Source organism: Pithys albifrons, chromosome 8 (genome assembly GCF_047495875.1).
Source record: "Pithys albifrons albifrons isolate INPA30051 chromosome 8, PitAlb_v1, whole genome shotgun sequence".
Lineage (NCBI taxonomy): Eukaryota > Metazoa > Chordata > Aves > Passeriformes > Thamnophilidae > Pithys > Pithys albifrons.
In genome coordinates this window covers 18,013,834-18,027,090 of record NC_092465.1, presented here as the reverse complement: position 1 = coordinate 18,027,090, position 13,257 = coordinate 18,013,834, and the positions used below count along the sequence as shown (strand labels likewise).

Below are 13,257 nucleotides of genomic sequence, written 5' to 3'. Positions count from 1 at the left end.
TATCATTAAGTGAAGGACAAATTTTACACTTTTTACATGTTGATCTGAGAATGTGACTATTTTAAAATGTTGGAAATTGATAGATCACAAGTGATTGTAATTTAAGAGGTATTTTTTCATGTGCTCAATATCTGATGAGATGCTAGGAAACTACACTAAAATAATTATTAGAATACCCTCTCTTGGGAAATACTCATCATCCAGATCATCTCTGGATTTCTGTATTAACAAGATGTTACAATTACATAAATGTAACCTAATACACTGTACATAGCATTTTCCAGTGTCTGAATTAATTTATTCAGTACTTTTGAGGAAGTGTGAAAAGATTATATAATTACATAGATTGCTGCAGGGTATTCAATCAAATAAATTTCCATGTTGAGTAGATTTTCTGAAATCTGAGTTTTTGATACTTCCCTTTACTGAAGCAACAAAAGCATATGCAGATAAATTTCTGCTTATGTACTACAGACCTGTATGACACACATGCCTGGGCTTCTTCTTCACCTGTGTGTTGCTGTTACACTTCCAGTTCCTAGCGTGACTTGGCCACATTGTCACCAAAGCTCAAAATGTGTTTACACAATCTCACTTCAGCTTAATGGGTAATGAACCTCAAATGAATCCCACTGGTGTGTAGGATGAGGACACTCCAGTCAAGTTACTGTCTCTGAATGGGCTTGTAAAACACACATCCAGGAAGTGTGAAGTTGTAAAAAACAGGCTAAATTGCTATATTTTATCTTCTGGTTATCTCTGCATTTATTGCAGAGGTAATAAAGTCCTCTAGTGAGTCTGACAAATCCTGATTGTGTTTTTTACTTATAGCTTTTATTTGTTCGCAAATGTGGAAAGAAGAGAAATATAGTCACTGGGAGTTTGTCTGGCTGTGTGCGTGACTACTTAAGAACTGGTTCTGCTTCAGTTGTATTTTCATTATTCTGCCTACTTTTAGTCTGATCTCATGCACAACCTACATCTGTAAATATAATTTCCGCATCTGTGAAATGTAAATTTTCTAGTAACCTTAGAGTAGTTGCATAACTGGTTGGTTAGTTGCTGACCAAACTGAGTATGTTTTCTGTTCCATAATTTGTCCATTTCTACAAGTGACTTACCCGCTTTCTAGCTTCCTAACACTTCTATTTCTCTTCCATTATGAGGTTCTGATGTTGCAGAAGTTAGGAAGAGTTTGGCTGTTGAAAGAATTGCTATTTGCTTCTTCACTGTTACAGTATAAACAGTCCAGAGAACGGAGTTCGGAGTTCTCGTGTTAGGAGCAGTAGATCTACAAAGCTTGTAAATGTCAGCCTCTGACAGGTAAATTTTGTTTTGCATCTAATGCTGCAACTATTGTGAATCTTACTAAAGCACATGCCTAAATAATTAGACTTCCAGAGCAGACAAATGCATATTATGCAGCAGCATATAGTCATTTTGCAAAGCCTTTTTGATCATGTGAGTTTGAATCATTTCCTTTGAAGTGTTCTCTAAGTATGCCTTCATTAAGAGAAGCTGCATATTTGGAAAGGAAAACTAGCCTGATCAAAACCTACATTTGCAATTTGGTGATACTCTGGTTGTCAGAAATAACCAGTGTTAGTAGGAAAAAAATGGAGTTCTCTGAACAATGTTACTGCAAATACAAATGGCAGTAACCACAGTATGCTAGGAAATAAGTATCAGTTTGGAAATATGAATGTGAAGCATGAGTTACATTGGGGAAAAATAGTTTTGTCACAATTCTTTTCTGTTATGGAAATTTTGAGTAGCTGCAGTATTATCTTGTTAGGAAAGCCACTGGGTTTGAGCTCAGTTTTGCCCTTAAAGTAAGCTGTATAAGGAATAATGTATTTTATCCTTCTCAGTCTTTTTGTCCTGTGTAGCTTATATCAACAAGATGGATCTTAATCAGAAAGTTTATCTTACCTAACTTGTACTTTACTGTTGTGACAACTGGGGAGAGAGGGGAACTGAGTGTGTGTGTATATGAGTGTGTGTGTACGTGCACGTGTGTGCATGTATGTGCGCATGTGTGTAGGAGAGTGTATGTGTGTCTGTTTGCATATGTGTCTGTTTACGTGTGTCTGTATGTACATGTGTGCATATGCATGTGTGTTTATTTGCCTGTGTGTTTATGTGTGTGTGTCTGTATGTCTCTGTGTGTGTTTATGTGTGTGTCTCTGTGTGTATTTGTGTGTCTGTGTTTATTTGTCTGTGTTTATGTGTGTGTCTCTATCTGTGCTTTTGTGTCTGTTTGTGTGTGTCTGTGTGTGTTTAGGTGTCTGTGGTTCTGTGTCTCTGTGTCTCTGTGTGTCTGTATCTGTCTGTGTGTGTTAATGTGTGCCTGTGTCTGTCTGTGTCTCTGTGTCTCTGTGTGTGTGTGTGTCTGTATCTATGTGTCTGTGTATCTGTGTGTCTGTGTGTGTTTATGTGTGCCGGTGTCTTTATGTGTCTATCATGTGTCTGTGTTTGTGTGGCCGCCAGGGGGGGCCCGTTCCTATTCCCCTCACCCCGTCCTCCCCAGCCCGCCCCGGGTTGGGGCCCGGCCCGAGGGGAGCGCCGGGTGCGGACTGGGGGGTTGCGGCGCTCGGGCTGCGGCATTTCGGGGCTCGGGCTGGGGCTTTGCGGGGCTCGAGCCGGGGCATTTCGGGCTGGGACTGAGGGTTTGCGGGGCTCGGGCACTAGCTTTGCGGGGTTGGGCTTTGCCTCACTCCTCACGGCGCCCCCGGGCCGGCTCCGAGGCACAGCACGAGTTAATGTTTGGGTGAAGTCAAAGTAAAGAGCAGAGCACGGCTCCACTTCCCCTTTCGAGTGTTTCCCCCGCTGGTAAGGGATGGCTTATGTAACTTGACACTGCGGTCTCCGGAGTTTTCCCAGTTTTCAGCTGACCTCATTGGAGTGGGCTAAATAAAATAGGTGCAATTGGTGGTTTAAGAACTATTTCAGGATTTCCACTGCGCTTGTATATATTTACTTCTCTAAGTTCTCCTACGTAACCTATAGGAAGGCATAGTTTTCAGGGAAAAACAATAGTTCTCCTACATGTGGAAGACATTAAACAGTATTCGTTTCTGCTGCTTGTTTTGCATTCTTGCACCATCATTTATTGTTTCAGAAAGTAAACATGAATTATACATAATCATCAAGATATAGGATTCTATTTTAATTTCTCTGTAGAAAGCAGAAATAAGGTCATGACTATGTCCTGAGAATATGAGGGTTGCCAAAAAACACAGTGGATACTTTTCAGAGAAAAACAGTGCATGTCAAGTATCTGATGAGTCACAAAACCTCAAGTTAATGTAAGCAGATGTTGATTACAGCTCATACTGATGGGAAGTACATAATCACCACCCCTATAGCCACCCACTGTCCATTCCTGGTCCAAGAACTTCTCCAAAAGTGTGGTTTTAATTTTATGGAAACCCTTTGAAATTTGGCACAGTTTTCAAAAGTATGTAGGAAAAAAAAAAAGTCTGCCAGAGCTTTGGCCTCCAACTGTGAAAACAGACACTGCCTTTTCAAACTTCTCTCCTAGATCTACTGACCAACACCCAGAAGAGAGTTTACATTCTTTTAGAATACAGCAGGAAAATGAAGGTCTGTATGCTCCTGAATTCAAGTTTTCATAACATTTACATCTTTTGTTTTAAACTGTCAGCTGTTGCACAAGGCTAGGCTCTGATGTAAAAATGTTTGTTTTAAAAGAAAACGGAAAGGGAAGTTTTTTCATATGTACTGCAGGGACATTTTTGTTTTTCTCTGGGATGGATTACAGCAGTTAGAGAGTGGGACGATTTCATTATTTACCAGCCACAGAACTGTGCTTTGAGCAATATTGGAAATGTAATTAATTTTTGTTTCTGTTCTGCAGACCCGGCTAAAAATCATATTTGGTGTGGTTATATGCCTTTTGCTTTCCTTATTACTTTTGTGTATTATACTGCTTCCATCAAGAGGTAAGGCATTTCTAGTCCAATGTAGTGTAAAACACGGTATGTTTAGCTACTATGACTTCTAAAGTTCACAAAAGTTCATCAAATCATCTTTAGTATTGTCCTGTCAGAATTGTTATGGCTTTATCACTTTACAGAAATATAGTGACAGCTGAAATATCCTGAAGGTAGAATTGAAATGCCAGCAGATGTTGAAACAAAGAACTCCTTGGAGTGAAAAGCACCTAAATTAACTTTATTGTGCATGGTATATAGTGTTCTTAGTCAGGACTGCAAAAATAACTCTCAGATCTCCTCATATTATGTTATTTTTCTGTGTTAGGCATTAGATGATTCTCACAGACTGTTAGTAATTTTCTTTAGCTTGGTGGACTTGTATTTGGTTTCAAATGGTTGTGTAATAATTACAGAAGTTCTGTATACAATTACAGCTAAACATTTTGCTGTAGGTGGGGTGTGATAAAATATTTGTGACTATATTCAGGATTGCATTTGAAAATTGAAGTCAACATTATATAAAACATGGATGGATAGTTTGCTTTAGTATTATTATACTAGCTGTATCTAAATCAATCCGCGGTCTGCTGAGTACTTTGGTAAAGTTTGAATTAAGTAAGGTTTGCAATTTTGAGCGTGAGTGGCACTAACCTAATGGTAATTTTTTACTGTGGCTTAGGGTCAATACAAGTATTTACATGGCCCTTTCATTATAGCAGATTTTTTGAATGCCTCTGAAATAATTAATGTAGTAATTAAAAAAGTTGTATTCAAGTAAGGGTATCTATTTAAGAGATTTTTTTCTAATATTATTGTTTGTTCATGTGTGGGCAGGGTGACAGAGATAAAGAAATTGTTTTTGTATTTACAGCTAAATGTTGTAAAATCAACCATCTGCTTAAGTCCTGTGAAAGTTAAGTCCTGTAGTTAATACACAGGTTTTGTCAAAGGTGAAATCTCTTTCCTACCTGATATTTCTGTGAAATATAGTTATCATGGATTGTTTTGTTGAGAGAAGGGTTGGAGGTTTCTGAAGCAGTTAGGGATGATTCTGCTGTGCAGCATGTGAATGTGAGGATGGATTGTATCAAGGTGGTATGCAGTTCTGGAACAAATAGCACCTCACAGTGATAGATTTGACTTTTACTGTCAGTGGTGGGCTTCCAGATAATTTTTGGCTACCTTAAACATGGTCAAATCTGAGTTTTCACTATTAGATACGTGGTATGGAGTCAGACTTAACACCAAGTCTACATGTTAAGACAGAGAGAGAAGAATATTTGCATGAGATTTAAATAAAAAAGAGTAGTGAGGAAACAAAGAGCCTTGGGACCAAGGATCAGTTTGACAGCCTGAAGAAGTGGCTGAAGATGATGGATGGTACTGCAGGAGGAAGTGAATGTATTTTTCCCTTCTGAAGTTATCACATACAGCTCACTGACCTCTTTAGTACCTGAGAATTATGAAGAACTCTTGTCATCTCTATAATTTCTTGGAATAGTGACTTAGTAACCAGTCATATTAAAAACCACATTTGGCTCCAGTAAGACAATAAAGAAATTATCTTACATCACACAGGATGGCAAAGAAAATATCATACTTCACAGAATGCTTTTGAAGGAGCATTTTAGGCAATTGTTGACACATTTTAGGCAATTGAACACACAATTATGTTTGGCATGTCAGATTATGGCTTCGTATTCTCAGGTAGAACTGCAAGTGCTGCAATTATCTGTTTGAATGCCTGAATTTTTTGTAGTCTACTGATCAGTTGTAAATAGAAGAAATATAAATTAATTTTGTAAATAAAAATTTTGTAAGTTGAAGACAGACAGGAAATGGCTACATAGATTGAATGTTGTTTTTACATTCCACCTTTACCACTGCTTCACTGAAAGAATTTGACAATCTAGAAATACAATCAATTTCATATGAGAAGTGTACAGACACAGAACAAATAAATTTCTTCTTAAGAAGTCAGCAAAGAAAAATGTCATTTGGAATTCTAAAAGACCTGGAAGAAATATTTAGTTATGGGTTTGTCTGCTAAGTTTCTAGTCAGTTCATGTTCATCAGACTTCTCAAAATGTGATAGCTGGTTTTGGTTTACATGTGCAAGAGTATAAAAATGTCAAAAATTCTCAAAAGTTATACTGGAAAATAACTGTTTGGAGAGAGTATTAAGGGGGAAATACTTGCAGTTATTTCACAATTCTCAGAAGAGCAAGGTGGGCAATCTCAGTATAGCAAATGGCCTCTATGCCTTAGAAATTACTGACTGTATTTTGACATGTCTTTGAGTTGGGAACATGCAGTGTGATTTACCTGACTGTGATAACCTAGCTATGATAACCCAGCTCCAGTGTTCAGAAAGGTTCTTTTCACTTGTACACTGGTGTATCTAGTCCTGTTCTTCTGCAGCACAAACAAGACAGAAAATACCTGTCTGCAGTCAAAAAGCAATAACAGAACCACAGGCAGAGTTACAATTAACCATATGTGGATTTTAGGCTCCAAATTAAATTTCTTTTCTGCTATTTGTAATGAATATCCAGAATCATGTCTGCCACTGTTTCTGTTACCAGTGTATGCTGGACCTAGGCCTGAAGCCAAGCCCCTCCTTCTCCAATGTCTCAAGATGAGGTGAATAGGGCATTCTTCTCAGCCAGGAAGTGGGGAGCAGCCAGCTACTAGGCAGAGATGGGGTTCTTTGCTACACCTCAGCCAAATCCATTTCATGATTCAGTCAATGCCTCTCTATGTTCTGGTTCAAAGTAAAACAGAGTGGTGTCCACCATTGTGGAAGAGAAGAAAAGACTTCCAGTCAGGATTTCAGTTCCTGGCACCAGTTGGAGATGGTGTTAGAAAGTTACTGCTTTCTAATTGAAAATGCCTCGATGACTTTAAATAGAAATAAAGTGAAACTGTCTTCTTGTCTGTCTATCAAAATTGACAAGTTAAAATTAGAGTTCATAAACTCTCTGCTGTTGCTGAAGTTTCTTGTGGTCAAAGATCAATAGATTACCATAACAGTGTTCTTCCACCAAACTGGTGATTCGGTCTTAGCTACCAGTTCAGGCTCAGATAACAGTGTAAACTTAGCTACAGTGATCTGCACACTGCCAGCAGAGAGCATTCATAAGGTTACTAGAACAGAGTTATAAAAACCAGTATTAAAGTGGATTAGGCTGATTCCCACAGCTTCTGATTGTTACTTTAACCTGAATAAAAATTGATAGGAATTCATACTGAAATCTTATCTAGATAAGTTTTCAAAATTCAATATGCTCCATTAGATTATAGCACTTTACAGAGTTCAGTCTGATATATCTTTTGTGCACACTGTAGTCTGACAGTACTCCTAGGAGACACTGGGTGGGCCTTTTCTCTCCAAATCTGAGTGGTGCTTTGAAGAAACTCTTAATCACTTAGATTCTCAAATTAAAATGAGCTGCTTACCCAAAATAGGCTCTGTTAATTTTCTATGGTTATTCAAATGCTGGTGGTAGAGTAAAATCTCTGGTTTAGGACTAATTTAAAAGAGGTTACCACAGCAATCTCACCCCTTCACATCTATGCTTAGAAATAAAGTATGGCAACTAAGATCTAAGGTAAATTTTTATTGTAGCTTTTATTTATAAATTTATTTTCTGAAAACTTGATTTTCAATAACTGAAAGGGATTATAATGGTTTTCCCATTATTTAGAGAGTGACCTTTTTCCTTTTTGGCACCTTCTGCAGTAGACATGAGAGTCGCTCGTAAACAGAACCATTCTCATTCTAGCATGCAGTAGTTTTCTAGACGTGGTTTCTGTTTCTTCCGATAACAAGAGCTAGATCATACTGCGGAACATGACTTGTTTAGACTTCACCTTTTCTTCTCATTCTGGAGGGTATTTTTAAGTAACCTTTGTTGAGAAAACAGTGATACATTTCACAAAAAAAAAAAAAAGAGTGAGTGTAACACAGGTGTGGAAAAACACATTCAGTTGATATGGAGCTGAGTATGACTGAAGTTGTGGAGGAGGGTCAGGAGTGCTGGAATTAATTTCTAATGCTGAACTGAACAGTGGTTTCCTCATGTTGAAGGAGCTCGGGCTTCAGCTATTCAGCATCAGCCCACAGAGATGAGAATGGACATTTTAGTCCAGAGGCAGATTAGAATAGCATGCTGACTAGTTTTCTTTTGGCATGTCCTCTATTTGATGTTTAGCGGTGATGCTAAATAAAATACATATAAAAATACATTTATGTTAAATACACTTAAAGTACATGTATGTAACTGCATATTTTAAAATAACATATACAGAAACCAAAATACTTTCATGTTATACGTTTGCTTTAATTTGGCAGGAATAGACATAATTTGTATGGATTCACATTAGGACATGTTTTGGAATAAGCCAGCAGTGTTTTGAAATTTAAAGCAAGGGTTGTGTTGGTTTACCCACATTCAGTCTTTGAAATGGAATAATCCTGATAATACAAACAGAATTTCGCAGTGATGGATTGGTGTGCGTAAAGTTAATCTGTTAATATAACTGAAAGTTTTGCTTTCTGGTTTTTATTAAGCTTTCTCGTGACAGTGAACTGAAAAGTAAAGAAGGTATCTGCATAGAGCCAGTGACAATTATTAGACGTTTGCAGACTTTTATCACCCCAATTATACATATAAGTTGAATACACTCAAATGGATGAGTGAGTGATTATGATCATTGAATATATAAAGCAAGTTACACTGTGAAGCAAAATGAGCAATTCAGTGCACAGAGAAATAGAGAACTGAACCCTATAAATGAGTGCAAACGGTCGACAAAGGATTAAAACTCAGACAGTGTGGTGGTGAAGGGAAGTGAGCAAAGCTGAAATTGGGTAAGCTTTCATTTCTGTGGTTGGCTCTGCTATTTGCTTCCTTTCTGTTCCCAGGCATCTTTTTTCATCTTTATTATTTCATAGAGAAACAAACCACAATGAAAGAATTTACCAAGCCTACCAACAGCTATCCAAATTAATGTCTATAGAATGCTGAAGACATGTAAAGTACTTTTCATGTTAGCATCTGTTTAGTGAGCAGAGATTTTGGATACTGTTATTGAACAAATCCTCAGTTACAGATGAAAGAGTCAGCAACAATTGTAAGAAACTGTTAAAGATGCTGCTGATACCTTCTGTTGCCTAGAAACAAGCTTTCAAAATTATAGGTGCTCAAGTGAGAAATAGTTGTGTTTGGATTTTTTTGCAGCCTGGTGGTACAATTTCAGCTTTTAGTGGACACATTTTGAAAATCATTAGTAGTCATAATAAATCATCACAGAATATTAAGTATGTAAGGGTGAGATAGCTAACAGAGTGGAGGTTTAAATTAGAACTGTGAAAATTAGACCAGTGTTGAGAAATTTGTGTTATTGCTTGTCTTTTTAGTAAAAAATCCTCTTAAACTCAGAGAAGGAACCAGGAAATTTTACCAGACTAAAGTATCAAAAAGGACTGCAAATTTAAGCCTCCTCTACACATAGACTTGAAAATACATCTTAACACAAGATTTCTTTTGCTAATAAGCTAATTCACTTAGAGAATTTAAACTGAAAGATAGTGATAATTAATCATCACTCAATATAGATAGAATTAGATTCGTCTTTGGAATTATTTTCTGTGCATTTTTTAAGAGTCTGCCTTCTTCTATGTTTATCATTAGTGTATCAAAGATCTCTAATATACAATCATGATATTAGGAAGAGGAATTAACTTCATATTGAACGTCTTGGTGTATTTTCTGGACATATTGCCAGCTCAGAGTTTATATGGATAGGTTTTTTCCTATGGATTGGCATTCAGTTTTATTTCTTGTGACAGCTTTCTTCTTCATTAGTGCACACAAGGCTTGTGTCAACAGTCAACCTGACATGTGTATTCTACAGTAAGTAATAGTCACTTAGGAGAAGAAAATATGTATTATCATTACAAAGTACCATAGAAGATAATACGAAGAAACACTTCCCAGGAAGTCGGCGTGATCTTAACAGAGAGGGCAGCTGTAATGAGCAAGTGATGGAGCATGAAACCTGATAAGAATCAAAGTCTTGATTATCTGACTGTCATCTGAGAGCTCTGATGGAACAAACAAGTGAAGTGGCAGAGATCTGCTAAGCTGCAGCATGACATCCCTGCTACCTCTGAAGACCATGGCAAAAGTGCCCTTGATTTTAAAGGAAAAAAGCATATCCAGAATGCCTAGACTTGAAAGCTGCCATTAATGTGCTGCTGAACTTTAAAAACTGGTCTTTATCGGAAAAGTTCCTGTGTCATTTGAGGATTAAATATTTTGACTACTCTCACTCTTGTGAACTGCATAGGTTCTGCACAGCAACTGCACAGGATAATCCTCATCCAGTTGATTGTCTTTGAATTTTGTTTTAAAATCTGCCTTGTCTTAAGGTTTTTAGCTTTGGGAAGAAACATAGTCAGACAAGAGCCACAAAAGCAGTCACAATTTTGTGCATTATTTTAACATGACCTGCTTATAAATCAAAGATCTGAGTACCTTGCTTCTCTCCAGAATAATTGTCCATTTTGTTTTGCAGAATTAAATATAAAGGTCAAATTTGAGTTCGCTCATTCATTAGTTTGTCCACATTATTCTTACCTGCATACCTACATATGGATGGCGATTATTTTGCAAGCCTTATCTCTGTCTTCTAACAATGGGTGATGAGGCATTTATGAAATTTGGCAGTAAAGGTTTGTAGGCACATCCTGTTTCTTGACCATCTGCTGAACATGTACAGGTTCTGATTAAAACAATTGTCTCTACAAGTTCATGAAACTCATGCTTTAAGGAAAAAAAAAACAGAACTTTTTCATTTGTGTGAAAAAGGCTTTTTTTCTTGAACTCACGGGGTCTACAAAGAAATGGTCTGAAGAAATATATGACTGGGTGAAATAAATGCGTTGGTCTAGTTTTTAATTTCGTATTCCCAAAATTGAGTCCTTCAGAGGCTAAAGGACCTTATCAGAACAGTAACAGAGAACTTTCCTTTCCGCTGTGCCTACTCTTTGCATGTCTCCAGGATTACAATATCCTCACTGTTCCATGATACTAAATATAGAAAAGAGGAAATACTGGACTAGTAATTATTTCTTTTTCTTTTCTTTCTTTTTTTTCCCCCCGTTTTCCATTAACAGAAACTTTCTGTCTTACTCTTAGTTGTCAACAAAGATGATAGTCCCAGAGCTCTTACATTGGAGGATTATTTGAGTGGAAAATTCCAATATAAAACATTTTTTCCATATTGGGTGTCAGGTAAGCAAAACCTTTTCTCGAACATGGATAAGTTTTTTTTAATATGTATTTCCAGACTGGTTTACGCAGACTGTATTTTCCTTCCAGCTTTACTTGTGAATGAATGCTAACTATGAAATTAAACAATGTGCTAGTCAAAACTTATGGTTGAAATTTACTATTCTGTCAGTCATTCTAGAAAATCCAGGTATTCAATGTTTCAACAGACATGTTTGAGTCAAGTATAAACTATAATTTTACAGAGGCTTTCAGTGTTTTATTTCTTTTACTGTCATGTTCATTGCAGCAAGTGAAAGAAATATGTCAATGTGTCAGTCATTCCTTAAGCAATCTACTTTCCATGCTTTTTCACAGCACTTTTTCACTTACCGCTTTTAACTATTGAGGTATTCTGTCTTACAGGCCCTGTTCTTTGTTTTCAGTAGTACCTGGCTCTGCAATGAGCCCAGCTGTTCTTATCTTTAAGGAAATGCTGACACTGCTGAAATTCCCGAGTTCCGAGGCATTGCATAGAAAACAAAGCTGTGTTTCTAAGTTCCTTAAGGTAGACGGTAAAGATACAAAGTTAATTGCTTGCTGATAAATCTGTTTCTGTGTGGCTGAAATACTGGCTTTGTTACGGTTGAATTGCAGTGGCACGGAAAGGCTGGAGCCAGCCTGGATTGTGTTCGAGCACCTGCTGATGAGCTGCCTCAAGCAGTTACTGTTCTCTGCCTAGAGCAAGAAATCGAGTGCCTGTTCACATAGATTCTTATCAAACTAGTTTTATCCCAAAAATTTTGGGAACTGAAGTGAAGCCTTATAGGGCATTGCTAGCAGCAATGCAAATTTTACAATTAACAATTTGAAGTATGTTGATACCACTTTTATGATGTAAAAATTAGGCCACCATTTTGTTAGAATTCTGTCTGAATGTCTGAAGGATGTAGGCAGCAAATCACCTAAACCTAATACTCTTCTTCCCTCTTTATAGCTTTCTCACTTAAACTTATCTTTCCTTTTAACAGTCACAAAGCTCACACAAAAGTCATGCCATAGATTCCATAGATAGTCATGCATTCAGCATTCCATATGTCTACTTCTCTGCTGAAACAAGGAGTTAAAATTGAATAGCTTATCCTAAGGGTGTCTGAAATCAGCACAAATGCTGTTCCACCAATCACAGAAGTGTGCTCAAAAGATCCAAGGGTGATCTAATTTCCAAAAATTGAACACCTTACACAAGGTTTCAGGCCGCTTTTAAACATTTAGTCTCACTCTTTAGCTATACCAAGTATGTAATTCCTTTACTCTGTTTATAGAAGTGAAAATAATGATCTGAAACTAAAATTCTGATCTTTATTCTCTACGAACCTATGGCATAGGTCTTGAGCACAAGTAGAGTTAAATTCCATTCTCAGTCACGGCCACTCACCCTCACTTTGTAGAAGGTATGTGAGTAAGGGCAGTGTCGTTTATGCAATGTCATTTACATGGTACTGATGTTATCTGTGGAATATACAAATGAAGATGTTCTGGTAAAATGACAAGCAAAGATATTGAACTTTTTCTTTAACACATTTGCATTTTGACCCTGACCTTCTAATGGGAATTTTTGATCAGATATTGCTGAGAATAAAATCTGGCATTTACTTAAAAAGTTAACTAGCTAATCCTGCGTACAGAGTATAATCTGGAGAATGTACTCAAGAATCCTGAAGACAGTTTCTTGATAACTCTGTCCTTGGCATTATTAGAAGAAAAACACTTTTTATGTAGACGCCAAAAGATATTTGCTCAAAATCTACGCATTGAAAGGAGTGTGAATATGCTGATAAACAGCTTTGTTCTGTAGTATCTTCTGTGAAGGTAACAAACATTTTATCTTGTTTCTAAAGATAATGAGTATCTACATCAGTCTGCAGAAGATAATATTATTCTTTACAATGTTGAAAGGAATTACGCAACTACCATCATGACTAACAGAACAATGGTATGTACCTTTTTAATTGATAAAA

General features: G+C 37.0%; 1 protein-coding gene across 1 annotated transcript in view; it reads left to right on the top strand.

Moving 5' to 3' along the window:
- Positions 1-3,403: 3,403 nt before the first annotated feature.
- The window catches only part of LOC139674905 (prolyl endopeptidase FAP-like), a 40,829-nt gene continuing 30,975 nt past the window's right edge, over positions 3,404-13,257 (top strand). The window contains exons 1-4 of the mRNA XM_071561874.1: positions 3,404-3,606; positions 3,881-3,965; positions 11,165-11,260; positions 13,138-13,232. Of these exons, the coding sequence (XP_071417975.1) occupies positions 3,601-3,606; positions 3,881-3,965; positions 11,165-11,260; positions 13,138-13,232 (282 nt within the window). The 5' untranslated portion in view covers positions 3,404-3,600. The remainder of the gene's footprint in view (positions 3,607-3,880; positions 3,966-11,164; positions 11,261-13,137; positions 13,233-13,257) is intronic.